Below are 19323 nucleotides of genomic sequence, written 5' to 3' on the forward strand. Positions count from 1 at the left end.
GGCAACCTGCTGACCCAGTTATTTCACCATTTCACCATAACCCCTGCTAACTTGGCAAAGAGGCACCTTTTAATGTGGTGGTTCTCTTTATTTAGCAGGGAGAAAGTAACTGGCCCTATCCACCCCCAGCACAGTACCTCCAGTGACTGTTGCTGGTGTCTATCTTATGTTTCTTTTTAGATTGTGAGCCTTTTGGTGATAGGGTTCCAACTTATTTTGTTATTTCTCCGTGTAAACCACCTTGAGCCATTTTTGGAAGGGCGGTATAGAAATTGAATGAATGAATGAATGAATGAATGAATGAATTTAGTGGCTCTCCATAGGATGTGTTTGGCACAAAGGGAGGAGATGCCTGCACTCCAAGTTAATATGTGCTTGCTCCGTTGCATTCCTCTAAGCAGTTAATAAAGTGTGGCCTTAGTTAAACAATTTGTATTTGTATCTTCTCTTCCTTAAAAACAAACAAACAAACAAACAAACAAACAAACTTATATTTATACCACACAAAACTTACATCTCTGGGCGGTTTACAACAACAACAACAAATGAGAGAAAAAAATTAAAACATTAGTTAAAATAAATGACAGCGAGAAGTTAAAACATTACAAGTTGAATTTTTTAAATTTAAACATTTTAAAAAATGTTTCAAAATAATGTTGAAACTATTAAAACAGTATTTAATTAAAAGCTTGGGTGAACGGGCACGTATTTAAATATTTTTTTAAAAAATTGTCAGAGATGGAGTGGCTCTTATTTCAGGACGGAGTGCATTCCAAAACAGAGAAGGCCTGTCCCTGAGCAGCCACCAGATGAGCTGGTGGCAACTGCAGCCGGACCTCTCCTGATGAGGGGTCTGGGTGCAAAATTCAACGAAAGCATATTGTGATACATGTTGACTATAAAAATGATTATTATCTAAGGAAATGAGTGGCTTTGCTGATTTATGGAAATCTCAGTATCATATAGATATTAATACTTATATTATAAGATTGCTTACAATCATATGTGTTATGTGTTTATGATGATGGGATTTAGTATGTATGTTTTAAATTTCATGTATTTGCAGTTTACTTTAAAAATATGCCAAAGAAAGCTAACACCAGAAAAATTTAAATAATCTGGTTAAAAATATCTTAAATAATCGAGTTTAAAAGTCTATGCTTTCTCCAAGTTCTTAAATTCATAACTAGTAAACTAACTAGGCAATTATCATGTTTTTCAGAGTTGTGAGTAAGAATTACCAGCACATCCTGGCCTTGGTATTTGCTGTAAAGGAAATCAATAAGAATCCCAAGATTTTACCAAATTTCACCCTGGGATTCCATATCTATGACAGCTATTATGATGTCAAATGGACCTGTTATACCACAATGCAACTTATTTCCATGGGAAATAGATTTGTTCCTAATTACAGCTGTGACATCCAGGACAATCTAGTTGCAGTCATTGGGGGACCTTCCTCTAAAATCTCCCTTGAGGTGGCAAATGTTCTAGACATCTACAAGATTCCACAAGTATGTTGCGTGTGTAAGTGTGGAGCATGAACACTGACAAATGTTTTACATAGTCTTTTTCTTTACAGATGAAATTATCAGGCTCAGAAATAAAGATAGATGCATTACTGAATTTCATGTAAATAGGTGAACCATAACCTTTGGATGAAAGTCAAATCCAGACAATGGAAACACTACTGATGAGTTATGTATGTATACCTGAGAAAATTAAGTCTTACTGTTACTTTATCAGCATTGCTATCCACTAAGGGAAGGTGCGGTGTTTGAAGCAGGAAATACATCAAAGGAAGCCTGGGAACCATAGAGAGAGGGGAGTGATGGTCTTGCATCTATGAAAGGAAGGTACAATAGCATTCTGAACATGTGATTGGAAGAAAACACTTTACCCACATTGGTCTGTTCATCTGCCCCTGCTCTCAAGTGCTCACATGTACATGAGCACACACACATATTGTGTACAGTGGCAGAGCCAGGGGAACAGCGGCCTGTGTTCTACCCCACTGGCAGCCTCAACGCATATGTGCTGCACACATCAGTGATCCTCTATATGTGCATGATGTTATGTACACATGGGCATGGCCCAATCACTAGAGGGCTTGCCTGATGCCTCCTTCTCAGGAGGGAGAAGAAGCAAAATAAATGTAGCCAGCCTGCAAACACTGAGAGGAAATGCACTCCGGAGAGCTCAGGTGTGGCCGTCCAGTGATCAGGCCACACCCACCACATATGTGTGATGTCATGCATAAGGCGGGCTAGCATGTCTGTTCCTGAGGGATGACAGGTTATTTGAACCCTACCGCTCAATTGAGGCTCCGCCCCTAGTTGCTTTGTATATTTAAAAATCTGTCTATTCCTCCCTTTCAAATCTGTGTTTAGCTCTTGTATGGATTTGGTCCAATGAGGATTGCAAACACTCAACTACTTCCTTTCTATCGAATGGTTCCAGATGAAGCCCATCAATACATGGGAATTCTTCAGTTACTTCGACACTTCAACTGGACATGGGTTGGATTTGTTGCTGACAATAATGCAAATGGAGAAAGGTTTCTGCAGAGAATGCTTCCAGTATTTTCTGAGAATGGCATATGTCTTGCATTGTCAAAAATATACCCCAGGATGAGTTTTGATAATGACTTTGAAGAGCAAAAGGAATGGTTATTTAAAATATATGATATGGTCATGACCAGCACAGCAACTGCATTGATCTTCTATGGAGACTGCAATTCCATGGTATCATTGAGATATTTCCTGTTTTTGCCAGAAATGGAAGACACAACAAAAAAGCCAAAAAGTAAAGTGTGGATTCTGACAGCCCAGATGGAATTCACATCTACTGTATTCCATAGAAGTTGGGACATACAAGTAATCCATGGCTCTATATCCCTTGCCATTCATTCTAATGACCTATTAGGATTCCACCAATTTATTCAAAGCAGGAACCCTTCCAAAGCAAAAGAAGATGGTTTCATCAGGGATTTCTGGGAGCAGGCATTTGGTTGTTTGTTCCCAGATTCAGATCTGGGCAACATAGATGGTGATATCTGCACCGGAGAAGAGAGGCTGGAAGATCTCCCCGGTGCTTATTTTGAAATGAGCATGACTGGCTACAGCTACAATGTCTACAATGCAGTCTATGCTGTGGCCCATGCTCTGCATGCAATGCACTCATCCAGGTCAAAAAGCAGAGCAATGATGCAAGAAGAAGGAAGGAGTCGTGAGAACCCACCTGCATGGCAGGTACTGTTCTCATTATGTGGCTTGTGTTTATATTTTTTTAGCAGGGCGAGAGCAACTGTTGCTATCCATTTTCCCAGAGCTATTGCTGGTATCTGTTTGTGTTTCTTTTTAGATGATGAACCTTTTCGGACAGGGAAATGTCCATCCATTTCTTTTGGTACTGTAGTGATGCACTTGGTGAACATTTTGAATTGAAGAGTGTTATGTTGATTTTGGCTTACATGATGGCTGTTGCCAACTCATAAAACCGCTCCAGAGCTTTCAGGAACAGGTGGCTGCAGAAGCAGTGACAGCAGTTTCATTTTTCATTTTTGCATATTAGTTCACAAATAGGTTGCACTGCTTGTTCAACCACCCATTCTTAACAGCGTTGGAGCTGCCTTACAAGTCTGCAGAGCCATAGCGCTGCGGGCCATGTCAGCCACCATAAATAATCATATGTCATGTGAATAGAACCTCACACATCAGCCACTTTTTTCAAATAGAAAAGACTTGTAATAGGTCCATTAAACCACACATATTCAGAGCCTCATATGAGACACAAGTGAAATATATGCTGCAATGGGAATAAGTCACCCATTTAAAAATCAATAATGAACGTCTTCAGTGCATGATCACTCACTAACACAAAATACCTGCCACCTTACAATGTGCCAATATGCTTGTATTTGTGCAGTAATACATTCTTTAAGGAGATCATCAAGCTGAGAATTCTGAAGCAATTCAACATGAACTCCAAAAGTGGGAGAATGTTGGCCTTGCTTCTATTATTTGGGGTGGGTTTGTATGTCACTGGGAAAGATTCAGTTATGTTTAGTTTCAGTCTGCTCTCTGTTTGCATCTTTCTTGCTAAGCGCTTCTCTTTTCCTCTTCAATACAGATCCACCACTTTTTGAGATGGGTCTCCTTTAACAACAGTGCTGGGGAGGAGGTTTCCTTTGACTTAAATAGAGAATTAATGACAGGATTTGATGTTATAAATTGGGTCACATTCCCTAACCAATCCTTCATCAGAGTGAAAGTTGGAAGGATGAATCCTCAGGCTCCTCCAGAGCAAGCACTCTCTGTTAATGAAGACACGATTGTATGGCATAGCTGGTTTAACCAGGTAGGATATGCAGGTATTGCCATAAATCTCACAATATTGAATCAGAACGAAGTCATTGACAACTTATCACAGGGTCTGTAGGACAAAACCCTTTGCATGCATTAAAGGCTACAGTGCATAAAGGCAGCCAAATATCGATAGAGGTCCTTTTTGCTTGTGCATAAGACAAAATGGTGGGTTAATCTGATAATTAGAAGAGCTGATCCATTAGTTAGTGCTGGAATACTATCCATTCATAACTGGGAGGAAATCTCATTGAACTCCATCTCAGTCAGACCTGAATAGGAATTCTCTGTAAATTTATTGTATTCTCTTCCTCCAAGAAGCCCATAGTGCTCTACTTGGTTATGCTTACCCTCACAATAATCCTGTAAGTTAGGCTGAGAATGAAGTGAATGGCACATAGTCACCCAGAGTGCGATTCATGGGTGAATTGGGATTTGAACTTGAGGCTCCCCAATCCTAGTACAGCACTCTAACAACTATACCATGCTTGCATCTTCACAGATATCTTTCATTCAGGAGGGAACAGCACAGTGCTTTGACAAAGGGAGCTTTGTCAAAAGTGGGATGTATTTATTCATGTATAGAGTTAGGTGTTTATTTGGTAGGCAAAACAGTCAATCTCCCATGTATGCATGGGGTGGCTTGTTTGCCTCACCCCATCTTCTGAATGGAGGACAAGCAAAAGGGGAAATTCCATTGGTTGAGGGATCCGAGTGGGAGGGTTTTCAAGTCATTGAGGCTTGTGTCTGCCTGGATTCTCATTCAGTAAAGCTCTCCACACGAGCAGTGTGGTGAACTGTAAGGGGTTTGGTGTGGAGACCAGGCTGGACCTGCTCTCCCCACACACAAGCATTCCACTCTCCCTGGGGGGGCTGGATCAGCCTCCAAAATAATTACCAGCTCCATCACTGAGCTGGTTGGAGCAGCTGGGATCGGGGGCCGCTCAGCCCCTGGAAGTTTCAGAATGCCCCAAGCGAGTGCCTGGAGCATTCTGGGGATGCCCCCCAACAGCAGAAGGCTAATTTTAGCCTTCCAGTCAGGGGTCGCCTTATGAGTCGCCACAGCATGGAGCCATGCTGTGGTAACTCATGATCACATAACTGGGTCTGCTAGCCTTGTTTTAGGGGAGGGATACTTTAGAGGCCTGGCTTCTGGGATCTGTGCAGCTCCCACTGCAGCACACAAACACCCCAAACCAGGCTTGGGGGTGGATGGCACCCTCTTTGCACTAGACCACCACTCACTCTGGGCCACCCCAGCACCCCACAAGTGGCTTTAAGGTTTTTCTCCATAGGGAAGAATGGAGGTTTCAGCAGCCCCATAACTGCACTTGGGGGGGTGCTGGGGTGGCCCAGAGTGAGGGTGCCAACCACCTCCATGGGTTGCTAACCCATGGGGTACTGGGTTTTGTTGTTTCTGAAGTGTTCTGAGTGTAGATTCTTTGGTAGCATATAAGATTTTCAATGACAAACCATGAATCCACTCTCATCTGCTAACCTTAAAGACACATAAACTTCAAAAATCATTTAAAAATCAACCCTTTGCCCAAGTCCTTTCAAATAATTCTGATAGCTACCTGGCCCCCCTTGGGCACTACCACCCACCACACTCTGCTCTTGGACACCCCTTTCCTCCCAACGTGAAGCTATTCATTTGCTGACACCTCCATGCTTCTTTATGGAGAAAAACCTTAAAGTCGTGCAAACTTCAAAAATCACTTAAAAATCAGCCCTTAGCCCAATTCCTTTCAAATAATTCTGATAGCTTCCTTGACCACCTTGGGAACTACCACCCACCACACTCCACTCTAGGACACCCCTTTCTCCTCGACGTGAAGCTATACATTTGCTGCAATCCTCATTATTCTCTATGAGGAATTCCAACATAATTTTAAAATTCTCCAATAATCAGAGGAGTGTCTGATTGCCTTGGAACTTTGTGGATAGTAGGCACCCCTGGTTGTCTACCACCCACCCCACTTTTATGCCCCTAGGTGCTCCACAATAGGGGATATGGGCTGGTTTGGGTCCCATTATACCCGATGAGAAAAATAATTAAAAATATTTCAAATATTCATAAAAAATCATAGGGGTGTCCAATTGCTTTGGGTTTTGCATGGTTGTTGGCACTCATGGGTGCTCCACAATAGGGAATAATGGGCTGGTTCGAGTCCCAATATACTCTATGAGAAAAAAATAAAATTAATTTTCAAAAATTCATTTAAAAAATCGTACGAGTGTCCGATTGCTTTGGGGTTTGGGTGGAAGGTACCCCTGGGTGCCAGCTACCATCCTACAAATTTTTGGATGTCCGAACTGGTTCTAACCAGTTCAAAATGGTTCAAATTCGAACCGAACCAGGGCGAGGTTCGAGCAAAACCAAAACCAAACCACCCCCTCCTGGTTCTAACCTGGTTCGAATTCGAACTGAACCGGGCAAACCAGTTTTGTGCACATCCCTAACGACCACCCAACCCACTCTTCTGCCTCTGAAGCCCTCTTTCTGCCCCAAATCTGCCCCAATGATGCACAAACTTCATTAATTCCTTAAAAAAATATCAGCCCTTTGCCCAATTCCTTTGTAATCTGGGTGGTGGCAGGAACCCTTTGGGGCAGTACCACCCAACCCATTCTTCTACCCCTGAAGACCACTTTCTGCTCCAAATTGGCCCCAAAGAACAATAACAGTGCACAGTCATCAACAACAACAACAACAGACGTTTTGCAATGAACCAGGTTTCCAAAGCAAGCATGATATCACAGATGCAGCAAACTAGGGCCAACAACAGCATCAAATGTGCCCTGCCCTCCCTCCCCCAAGCATTTTTCATCCACAAGCAACAGAGACACAGCAACATCTGTGGCACCTGGCCATAAAAGCAGGTTGAGTAAGGATGCAAAACAATGCTGCCTACAGAAGTTGAAAGAGTGACGACAATTACAACAACAGCAGCAGCACACATTTTTTTGACATTTCTGCAATGGATCGGAGCCTGTGGCATGAGCACAACCTTTTGTAGATGCAAACAATCTTTGAATAGAAAATGATGCTACAACTCACAATATGACCCAACCATCATTACAAACCAGTCTGCACAGTCACAGAGAGAGAAGTGAACATGTCCTTTGCCCACCCATGAGGTCCCTCAAAACATAGGCATAACAACAAGCCAAGGCATTTGGGATTGCAATGCATATTACTGCTAGACTTGCGGGGGAGGGCAAAAACAATAGTATAAGTATACATGTGCATGTGTGCTGTGCGAAAGGGTTAGTGTGGGTTTAGGGGTTAAAATTGGCCATCACCTCAGAATGAGATGTGCTCTCTAAGTCTACATGAGAAAGACATTTGTGAGGGCACCAGCAGCAAGCTCATCCTTGGCTAGGCTGTTTCTTTCTGTGGGGGAGGTAGGTGGGTGCATGTGAGTATGTGCTGCTGCCGCTGCTTCAGTCACAGTTCTGAATCCATGGTTGGAAAAAAGCAAAGCAATGTCTCAGACAACAAACATTAAAGAGGCAAATGGAAGCAACAAGCCACATTATTACAAAACAGAAATGCATTAACAACAACAAACAACGCATCAATCATCAGCACCACAGCATTAATATTATCACATTTACATTCATCTTTTTTATTCCGATAGCCATTCAAAATAGTCAATGAAAGCAATTCTTTCTTTCACATTGAAGGGAACAAGCAAGCAAACCCTCTGTGACCATGTGCTCCCCTAGATTCCTATTCTCTTCACACCTGATTAGTTTGACCAGGAGGTTCCTCCACCTGCCATTCATCCTTGGGTTTCAGATGCATGCCAGGACATTCCATGCAGATGCACCCAAAGGTGTCTTGAGCCACCGCACTACCCCAGTCCTCAACCGACCGGCCAGGGCAATTGTGTCTCCAGTGGTCAGAGTGGTCTGGAGATTACCCATGGCCTTCTCAAGGAGAAGAGCAACAGGCACAACCTTGCTCAGCATGGCAGCCTCAGTACACAAGCTGTTCATGGCAGAGTAGAACGGCTTGAGTACTGAGACCAGCTCAGAAATGAGCTGCCAGTACGCATGGGCCAGGGTGCACACATCCAAACAACCATGCCTTGCCAGGCTGTGGATGGCTCCCTCTTGCTCACGCTTGTGCTGGAGCAAGAGAAAGGTGGAATTCCACAGGGTAGGAACATCCTGGGGGATCAGGCAAGCCCAGCTCAATCTGCTTGGCCTTGAGCAGGTGCCTTGTCATTTCGCTCCACTGGAAGTGGCCAGCAATCTTGCTGCACTGCTCCACAAGAGCGGCCATGGAAGTAGCAAGTTCTGGGGCAGGAACTAAACCCAACATCTGCTGCCACCAAATCATCCGACCTGTGGTCTGTGTCTATTGCCTCCACATGAAGCACTGCCCAAGAAGGCTTGCCTGCATGGGAGGAGATGGATACAGCTCCAGCAGAGCCAGATGTCCCCTTACCCTCATGCCCCCACCAGTAGTCTGTCAGGGACATGAAGGCAGCGTGCAGCCTGCTGCAGCTCGTCCAGAGAGCCGCAGTGAAAAGCACACTGGTGCTGGGCCCAGCTGCATGCAACCTGGCCAACACAGCCTCTCTGCATGCATGGTACAGGGAGGGAACCACCCTCCTACTGAAGATAGTCCATGAGGGGATTTTGTACTCTGGGGTGAGCAGCTGGAGCAGTCGGCGGAAGCGGACATTCTCCACAATGTTAAAAGGATGGTCATCCAAAGCGATCATCTTCCCTATGGCCAGGGTTACGAGGTATTGCTTCAGGTGATCAGACTGCTTCCCCAGAGGCTGCACCCACTGCCCAGTCAGCTTTTCCTGCCTAGGAGCACTTTCTGCCACTAGTTGAGGCACTTGGTCTAGAGCCACTGCCCGCAGAGGTCTCCAGACCCAGGTGTCGCTGGCACAGGTGCACCAACAGACCCGAGGTGCTGAAGTGCTTAGAGTCCTTGCCTCTGCTCACAAGCACCTTACAGTAGGTACGAGATGGCTGGGATCAAGCGAGATGGCTGGGATCACCAGGGCAAAGCTCAAAGTGATCCCAGACCACACTGCTGAACTCTCCTGCGACATGTGGCCACTTGCATGGTGGTGCTTTTTCTGGTCCCTTCTGGGGCATGCCACTACCACTGCCCTCAGAGTTGGCCTGGGAAATCCCAGGGACAGGAAACACAGGGGCTTCCTCCTGGACCTCCTCAGAGCCAACCTTGGGGCCTCCACCCCCCACAGGGAGTGGATCTGGCTGGACTAGCAGCCAGATGTACCTGTACCACCTCCACATCTGCCACATGAAGAACTTCTTCCCTGGCAGGGCAGGCACTCCCGCCTAACTGCTGCCCACCCACACACCCTGGTGTAGGGCCAGGTAGACTAGAGAAGTCCAGCCTGCACACCAAATCAGGGCCCGGGGTGACATGGGGACTGAGCCCCTTTTGCCACCTCCAACCAAGACCAGCAGTGGGGGGAAGCCTCCCCTACCTCTTCTGCCCCTCCCAGCCATCTCTTTTGGAGCTTCTTTTAAAAACCCTGACTTATTTTAAAAAAAAAACTTTTTTGAAAAGGAGTGGGGTGGGGTGAGTGTCTCAGGGCAGGGAGCACTCAGCTGGGAGAAGGGCCAAGAACAGGAGCTCAGCTGACTTCAGCAGAGCAGAGTGTGCCCAGACACACACCCAGTGCCAATGGGTTGTGGTGCTGCTGCTTCAGTGCTGCTTCTTTTTAAGGCTGCAGTTGTGTGGTGCACAGTGGAATGCACTCTACTTACTCAGCAGGAAGAAGTTAAGAAAAACCAGAGAAAAACAAAACAAAAATTCTAACAATTCTAACAATTCTAAAAATTCTCTTTTCTAACAATTCTCTCTTTCTTAAAAAAAAAATGCAGGAGAGAATGGTGCAGGTAGTAGGCTGGCAGCAAGGCAGAAAAACATTTTTTTAAAAAAAGGAATTCTCCTCCTTCTCTCCTAATCCTTTTTTTTCTCAAAAAAAAGGGGGGGGGGAAGGCAGGAGAAAAGGCAGGCTGGTAGTGAGGCTGAGCAATGGCATAAATGCTGAACAATAGCAGCAAATTGCAATGCTGAGCAAAATGGAGGCAATGGTGGATGATGGTATGCAAGCAATCAGGCAAGCAATCAGGCAATGGAGGTATCTTCTCCCACGCACAAGGCAGCAGAAAGGAAGAAATGGTGCTTGAAGCCCCAATAAATACCTTGGTGCAAAAACCCTTTGAAAATCCCCCCCCCCCCCGCTGTTGTTCTTTGCCCAACCACTGGCCAATGAATGGAAGATTTAACCCTTAAGATTCCTTACAAGTAATTAGGAGGCAATTGTCTGCAGATCATCCCCTGCTTTCGCTGGCCAATCTTCAGGCTGGAAGGGCGGAAAATTCAAACTGACGTCAAAAACACAAAATGGTGGCTGAAGAAGAAAGACTATTAGCAAGCGCAATATGGAGGTCTGAAACAACAACACTTTTGTAGCTGAAAAAAGGATGATTTGTTTTGTATACAAAACTTTTGGACTTGACCATCGGGTGTTTCGTTTTGGCTACAAAACACCCCAAACAGCCTGTTTTGGGTACAAAACATTTTGCACATCCCTTTTGCCAACCTTAAAGGCAGCAGGACTTGGCAGTGGGGAGGTGATTCTTCCTGCAGATGCTCTGAACTTTTATATTGGCTGGTGTGGCCCTCAGAGATACATGTTGGAGTGACACAGAGGGCTTGGGAAATCATCAAAAATGGCCTCTTCCCACTTGCACTGGTTCAGTAGGTCTGGAAGTGTTGTTCCTCTGACGCTCTTTCTGCACTGGTGCTGCACTGGTACTTCCTTGCCCATCATGTCAACCAGCCTTCATGATAATAATGTTTAATTTGTTCACACAGGATCGGACATTAAAGCTAACTATCTCTATTAAGTAAACAAGCCTTCTTGAAGACATTGGGTATTTGCACAGATTTTGACCTGCAGGAGTAACATGACACTTCCTTGTGTGTCAGACTCTAAATCACCTGAAAGCCAGATTCACAGCGGCCACAATTCACTCCACCCCACACATTAAACATTTTATGCCATCCAATATGTAAGAAATAAGGCAAAGCTTAAAACTGCTTCAGATTTTTTCAGATGATAGCTAATCTTCAACTATGCTGCATATCAGGCTTCAGCAAATGATAACAGATATATGCAGGTTTTCTATCTAACCTTTAATATTTCAATTATTCTGAATGTTTCTATTTTCCTTCTTGCAATGATGGATTAGGCACAGCCCCTTTCTGTCTGTAATGACAACTGCCTTCCTGGTTATAGAAAGAAAATGAAGGAAGGGGAGCCATTTTGCTGCTATGATTGCATTTCATGTCCAGAAGGGAAGATATCCAGCCTGAATGGTGAGAATTATAAGCCTTATTCACAGCAACACACATAATGGGCCAGTTGTACTATACTTTACTAGACCACACAATCAGAAAGGGGACACTTCTAGAACATGCCTATCATGATGTTATCTGTGGATCTTCCAGTGCCCTCCAGCCATGTCCTTTTAGTGTGTGTGTGAGGGGGGGGGAAGGGTGCTCATCATCCAAACGACAACTGTAAGCATGATCCACATATTTGTTTATTCTTCCCCTACATTTGTTGACTGGGTATCAATGTTTTCATTGTGTGATGTTCTTAGTGGTCAAGGCAATGTCACAAGAGGCTTTGAAGAAAGCAGAGAGAGAGAGAGAGAGATCACACTTTGTGCATTACTTCATGATTTGGACCCATAAACATTCCAAAAACTGGGAATCGTTAACCTGGGATATCAATCTGTTTTAAAACTAAATCTAACTGCTGAAATTCTCTATGACATCAAAAATGAGCAAAGTGAGCGGTGCGAGCACAAAACCTATTTACTATTCTATTATTGGTAGTGGACTGATGCTTCTACAGTTTCTTCCATTCAGCTGATCAAATGGACATCTATTTGCTAAAGAGTTTCCAATGTGTTTGCTTACCCAAACTCAGTTAAGAATTGCTGCTTCCTGCCACTTCATGCAATCGTGGGGGGCCGGGTTGTGCTTTTGGCCCCTTAAGGTAAGCACGGAGGCCGCCATGTTTAAAAGCCACCATGTGATACAGGCCAGCCAATAAGGAACCTGGAGTGGAATTTTAAAGAAGCCGGATCCAGCACCCATTCTCAATTTTCCTAGACACATCAGTTGCTTGAACTGAGCAGGCAGTAAGCAGGTTTGCACTTGTGATCTTTTGCTTCGTGTCCATTTAAGAATAAATTATATAATTACCTTTTGTACTGTGGCTTTCTACTCTTCTCTGGTTCATTGCTTGCTTTTGCAGTTAAACAAGTTATGAATAGTTGAGCACTTCAGCGCTCATTCCAATTTATTCCCTTCCTCAAAATTTGATGAGTAATTGATTTTAGTAGTTTTCTACTGCAAGCGGCTGCATAAGCGGCTGTCTGTCTTGCCTCTTGGTCAGTCCCTGAGGCAAAGGCAGCAGGATGATCACTGCACATGAACTGGCTACATCTAAGAAGATGGTTGTGGCACCTTAAGTATTTTGTCATGTTACCCTGCCCCCATTTTCTTCACCCTCTTTACTCTTACAAAATATCTGGCTAGTACAGAAAACTTTCCCGTCTATAGAGTAACTTTGTTAAGGTTAATTTACTTTCTTCTAGACAAGTGTTTTACAGTTTTCCCTTACAAGTAGTACTTTGGGAGTGATTTTAGGGGTAGTGGGGACTCATCATCCTGCTCTGAAATTGACTCAGTTTAGCCGTAGCATTTAAATTCATGGCAATAAGATTGCAGCCTGGGTCAGGCTCCTCTGGATCTTTAGATCTTGATAAAGTGTACCCTTCCCCACATTTTTGGGCCCTGTAGGTATTCTCAGGATGTGTTATCCCATCCAAATACTTCCTGTGTTGGCAATGACAGCCCTACCTTTAGTTTGTAGTGGCTGCTCGTTTGTTCTTCCATCATGTGTACCTTTAACAGCTGAATGAGGGGCAGCCATTCAACAAGCACATCTTTCTTCAGCATATCTCTCTGCTGGCTTCATCTCATTTTGCACCCAGAGATGCAGGAAAACTCCCAAACATCAAGCTACTCTGCTGCCTTTCTGTATGTATGTATGTATGTATGTATGTATGTCTATCCCCCCCCACACACACACACACTCAGCAGCACCATCCCCAGCATTCTGGGGATTCAAATGACTGTTGCTTCAAAATTGGGCAAGTTGTATAACTCTATGCTTTAGAGTTCCCCAGCAGTGTATGATTGGGTGTTACTTGCTATTGCCTTGAAGTACCAAATTCCTTTAATTTTAATCACTGGTCTTGAGCTAATTGCTTGGCTCTCAGTGTCAGTGTTTTCTTCTCATAAATAATAAGTATTATTTATTTTATGTATTTATTTAACATATTTTTATACTGCCCAAAACTTACATCTCTGGGTGGTTTACAACAAAAATAAAAACAGAAAAAGTAAAACATCAGTTAAAAAATGTTTAAAAAACATTACAACAATTTTAAATTTTTAAAATAATATTTTAAAACAGCATTAAAACCATTAAAACAATATTAATTAAAAGTCTGGGTGAACAGATGCGCCTTTAAAGACTTTTTAAAGCTACCAGAGATGGGGAGGCTCTAATTTCACTAGGAAGCACATTCCAAAACCTCGAGGTAGTGGCGGTGAAGGCCTGTCCCTGAGTAGCCACCAGACTAGTCAGTGGCAACTGCAGACGGACTTCTCCTGATGATCTCAATGAGAGGTGGGGTTCATGATAAAGCAGACGTTCTCTTAAATACCCAGGGCCAAAACCAGTTAGGGCCTTATAGGTTATAACCAACACCTTGTATTTTGCCCAGAAACATATCGGGAGCTAGTGTAGCTCCTTCAATAAAGGAGTAATATGGTCTCTCTGAGATGACCCAGAGACCAACCTGGCTGCTGCATTCTGGACCAACAGTAGTTTCCGGACTACAGAGTGCATTGTAGTAATCGAGTCTGGAGGTTACCAGTAGATGTACCACTGTTTCATTCATCTCAAGAAATGGATGCAGCTGGCATATCAGCCGAAGCTGATAGAAGGCACTTCTGGCCACTGCCTCAACCTGGGACACAAGGGAAAGGCTTGGATCCAGAAGCACCCCTAGACTGTGTACTTGTTCCTTCCAAGGAAGTATGACCCCATCCAGAACAAGCAGATCAAAATCTTCTCCCGAGTTTTGACCACACACAATTAGTACCTCCATCTTATCTGGATTCAGTCTCAGTTTGTTATCCCTCATCCAGCTCATCACCGACTCCAGGCAGGCATTTAGGGAGGTTATGCCTGCTCCTGATGATGCTGACATGGAGAAATAGATTTGGTTTTCCTCAGCATACTGATAGATGTATTTCTCGATTTTGGTTAAAATTGAGTTTTGGACAGGTGGGTTTAGCCTCTTTGGCTATGAATGATGGTTTTAATTCGAGCTGGAAACGAGCTGTGTTGAGCAAATTTTCCTCTTTTGGCCTCTCCATAGAGGATTTGCATACTGTAGGAATTGAACAAGCCAGGAAGTTAGTTAAGCAACGTGTCCTGGATATAGAAGTCCAACAAGAAGGTGCATGGCTCAAGCAGGGTTTATACTTAGGGAGTCAAGCTATTAATCTTAAACCAGCTAAATATTTTGATGTGGTGCTTGTCCCTAAATTTAGACGAGCCCTCACTTTAGCATGTTTAAATGTTCTTCCTACAGCAGTATTGGATGGCAGGTTCAAGGGAGTTCCGCTATTTTTACGTCTTTGCCCATGTGGCAAAGGGGTTATAGAATCCACCTCGCACGTTATTCTTTATTGTGATTTTTATAGGGAACCCGTTTAAGACTTTTATCTCCTATGTTAGACAATTTGCCTGGCCGGTCTGATGAATTTTATTTAAATTATCTTCTAATTAATGAGGACACTGATATTATTTCTGTTATGGCCAAGTTTTGTTATATTATTTGTAAAATACATACTAGTTTATTGTAAATGTTTGCTCGTCAATGACCAAATAAACTTATAACTAACTAACTGATAGCACCCTGCACCAAATCTCCTGATCATCTCTCCCAGCAGTTTCATGTAGATATTAAACAACATGGATGGGAGAAGTCAGACTAAACTGAGTTTGCCCGACTTTTGTGGCTGATGAATGTGGTTTAGTTTAAATGTATTAACCATTGTTTGACTGGAGGGCAGTTTCAGGCAAGCCAGCAAGCCAAGGAACAATCCTTGCAGGCTACTCGGGGGCAGGCTGTCACCCAGCACTCAGCGTTTTGCGGCCTGGGTGAGTGGGGCCGAATGACCTCCTCTCAGCTGTTGAGAGGTCCAGATTCATTCTGGGTGGAATAACCTACCTGTCACCAGGGATTGGGCAGTCCTCCTTGTGAGTCTGGCCCTTTGTTGGGATAACCACATTTTGAATTGTCATGCCTCATTTCAGGATGAATGTTATCTGAATTAATAAAGTGGAGCTAGTTCATCCAACTTGTCTTGTCTTGGAATCATTGAGGCACTTCACAAGACACATGTGCAACCCCTGACAGGGTTCTGCAGGGAGAGTGGGCTTCGCCCACTGTTACCACAGATGAGAAGCTGCTCATAGGTGGGTGTGTGGATCGGCCACCCACACAGCTGCCGGTTCTGTCACGCAGCCGGCGGGGGCTGTGTGGCCCTCAGAAGTTACAGCATGTCCCATGTGGGCACAAGGGTCATTCTGGAGAGAACCTCGAGTCCAGGAGGCTGGCTGCAACCTCCTGGTTGGGGGGTCTTCTCGTGTGTCACCGCAGGCTGTGGTGACACGAGGAAAGGAATCAGGTTAACGGAGTGCTCATTTAAGGGGAGGGTGACCTGGGCAGGCTAGCCACCTTGGGAGCACCAGGCTCACCCCTGAGCCCGGTGGTTCCCACGATTGACAGAAAGCGAGATAAGCTTGCTTAGCATTCTGTAACATGCTGCGCATTCTGTAACATCCTCGTCATTTTGTAACATGCTAAGGTCGTTCACAAAAGCAAAAATTGAGTTCTACCCAGGTTTGGGAGCTGTGTGTGCTCCCAATTTCCAGATGTGTTGGTGCAAACAACAAGGTAGGAGAAGGGAGAAGTGATTGTGAGAAGTGAGTACCCAGAATGTTGGGGGGCAATATGCTAAATCATTGTAAACCGCTTAGAGAGCTCCGGCTATAGAGCGGTATATAAATGTAAGTGCTATTGCTATTGCTATTGTATGGAAACAATTGTATTGAAGCAAGGCAGGAGGAAAAGCAACCCAGGATTTCCTCTAACCTTGTTTCCAAACAATCACTTCTCACCTGCTACTAATCACCTGCCTACTACCGAGTTATTTGCGCACACAAAAACAAAAATTGGGAGCACACGCAGCCTCCCAACCTGGGTAGAACTCTGTTTTGGCATGTGTGAATGAACTCAATTTTTGATTTTGTGAATAACCTCATTGTGTGAACCTGGCAAATATTTCTGAAGTTGATTTATTATTTTACTCACTTTCACAGAGAAATCAATGCCTACAAAAACTACGGTATGGCAGGTTTCTGTGACTGATACCAAAACCTTTCCTTTTCAGATATGGAGGAGTGTTTTACATGCCCAGAGGATCGTTATCCAAACAAAGACAAGAATGAATGCATTGCCAAGGTTGTCACTTTCTTGTCTTATGTGGAACCTTTAGGGATTGGGCTAAGTATTACTGCTATTTCATTGATTGTGATCACAGTTCTGGTGTTAGGAACATTCATGAAGCACCACAACACTCCCATAGTCAAAGCCAACAACCGGAACCTCACCTACATGCTCCTTGTCTCCCTCCTACTCTGCTTCCTTTCTGCGTTGTTATTCATTGGCCAACCTCAAAAAATTACATGTCTCTTCCGACAGTCAGCCTTTGGCATCACCTTCTCAGTAGCTGTCTCTTCCATTTTGGCCAAAACCATCACGGTGGTTCTAGCCTTCATGGCCACTAAGCCAGGATCCAGGATGCGGATCTGGATGGGGAAAAGAGTAGCCAACCTCATTGTTGTTTGCTGCTCTTTGATTCAAGCAGGGATATGTGCTGTGTGGCTGGCCACCTCTCCCCCATTCCCAGATGCCAACATTCATTCAATGACTAAAGAAATTTTCTTGGAATGTAATGAGGCATCGCCCACCATGTTTTACTGTGTACTAGGCTACATGGGTTTCCTGGCCATTACCAGCCTCTCTGTGGCTTTCTTTGCCAGGAAGCTGCCTGACACTTTCAATGAAGCCAAGCTGATCACGTTCAGCATGTTGGTCTTTTGCAGTGTTTGGCTATCTTTTGTTCCAACCTACTTGAGCACCACTGGGAAATACATGGTAGCTGTGGAGATCTTCTCTATCTTAGCATCCACTGCTGGCTTATTGCATCTTATCTTCCTCCCCAAATGCTACATTATTGTTCTGAGGCCTCAGCTGAACAACAGGGAACAGCTAATAAGGATAAATCTTAGGAAAAGTTAAGTGTCCCCCATAGTAGCTCTCCCCTATAGCTTCTTGAGCTTTCCTTGAGTTATTGGGTAAATTCTGTCTCAGATTAACTAAATGTTGTGTAAGTATGTAAAACACTGTACTCTCACTTATGCCCTTCCAGAACATTGTTATCTGTACTTTACACAGTATAGCCAAAAGTATGGTCATTCGCCAGCTATGTTATTTCAGCTATTAATAAAAATATGGCAAAGGGTAGAAGATCATCCACAAATGTATAGCCCATGTTAAGCCAACTGGAAGGAAAACCACACTTGGTGAGGCATTGTATAGTTATGTGCTCCCTAGTTTGGGCAGAAAACCAAACCCTCCCATCTGCAAGATGGGATAGCACTTCCTTCTCTAGATGAGTTTATGCTCCCCCAGAACAAACAGGTTCATAACTTGGGTGTGCACTTCGACCCAGGTCTCACCCTCAAGTTGAAGCTGTGGCCAGGAGCACTTCTTACCAGCTGCATCTGATTTAACAACTCTGCCTGTTTCTTGATGACAATGACCTGAAAACAGTGTCGCACGAGCTGGTAACAACCAGATTGGACTAATTTAAGTTAGTTCAAATTGCGGAAGCCAGACTGGTCTCTGGGGGTACCCCACATTATGCCTGTTCTTAAACAGTTTCACTGGCTGCTCATATGTTTCTAGGCAAAGTAGCAAAGAAACAAGGGCTGGTTATTACCATTAAATTCCTGAATGACTTAGGTCTGAGTTACCTGAGGAAGTGCCTTTTTCTACAAGATACCTACTGCTCATTGAGATTATCAGGAGGTGTCCATCTTTGGGTGCCACCAGTTCAACTGGTGGTGACCTGGGATAAGGCCTTCTTTGTTGTCAGCCCTAAGTTGTGGAACATGCTCCCCATGTATAAAAGAGGATGGGCTTCTTTGGAGGTCTTCAAGAGAGCCTTTAAAACCCACACTATTAGCCAGGCTTTAAATGATATCTAGTTTTAATGTCAAGTTCTAATTGTAATTTTATTATGCTTTTAATTGGTTTTATTTTAATTGTTATGTATTTCTTAATTTAGTATAAACCACCAGAGCTAGCCACTTTAAGAAGCGAAGTATATAAATCAAATCAAATCAAATCAACTACATACATACATTCAAAAAATCCTGATCTTGCAGAATGAGGGTAATAAAAAGCAGCACCCCCAACATGTCATTTTCATTATTGAGGCTTAGTGGATGTATCACTTTTGTCACAATGTACTAGTAACATTAGAAGTTTGGGAACTTTCTGAGCAATTTCCTCCATACACATTGTGTTTAATTGTAAGAGGGGGTCTTCAAGTCCTTGAATTTGTACAACATTTCCCCATTCAATAAAGCACTTATATAACTTATTAAAACTTTGAAAACATTGATTTGAACAAAAACAGTGGACCAATCTGCTTCAGTGA

General features: G+C 43.8%; 1 protein-coding gene across 1 annotated transcript; it reads left to right on the forward strand.

Moving 5' to 3' along the window:
* Positions 1–1211: 1211 nt before the first annotated feature.
* On the forward strand, positions 1212–17897 carry LOC128331010 (vomeronasal type-2 receptor 26-like). Its single transcript, XM_053264376.1, has 5 exons — positions 1212–1514; positions 2391–3251; positions 4132–4359; positions 11628–11754; positions 16987–17897. The coding sequence occupies exons 1-5, from the start codon at positions 1212–1214 to the stop codon at positions 17895–17897; spliced, it is 2430 nt and encodes an 809-aa protein (XP_053120351.1).
* The last annotated feature ends 1426 nt before the right edge of the window (positions 17898–19323 follow it).

This window comes from Hemicordylus capensis, chromosome 6 (genome assembly GCF_027244095.1).
Source record: "Hemicordylus capensis ecotype Gifberg chromosome 6, rHemCap1.1.pri, whole genome shotgun sequence".
Taxonomy (NCBI): domain Eukaryota; kingdom Metazoa; phylum Chordata; class Lepidosauria; order Squamata; family Cordylidae; genus Hemicordylus; species Hemicordylus capensis.

Bases quoted from the DNA above. Each gene is read 5' to 3' on its own strand.
- LOC128331010 (XM_053264376.1), top strand. From the start codon at position 1,212: ATGTTTTTCAGAGTTGTGAGTAAGAATTACCAGCACATCCTGGCCTTG. The intron at 4,360-11,627 runs GTAGGATATGCA...ATGATGGATTAG, and splicing joins GGCATAGCTGGTTTAACCAG to GCACAGCCCCTTTCTGTCTG. The intron at 11,755-16,986 runs GTGAGAATTATA...TTTCCTTTTCAG, and splicing joins GAAGATATCCAGCCTGAATG to ATATGGAGGAGTGTTTTACA.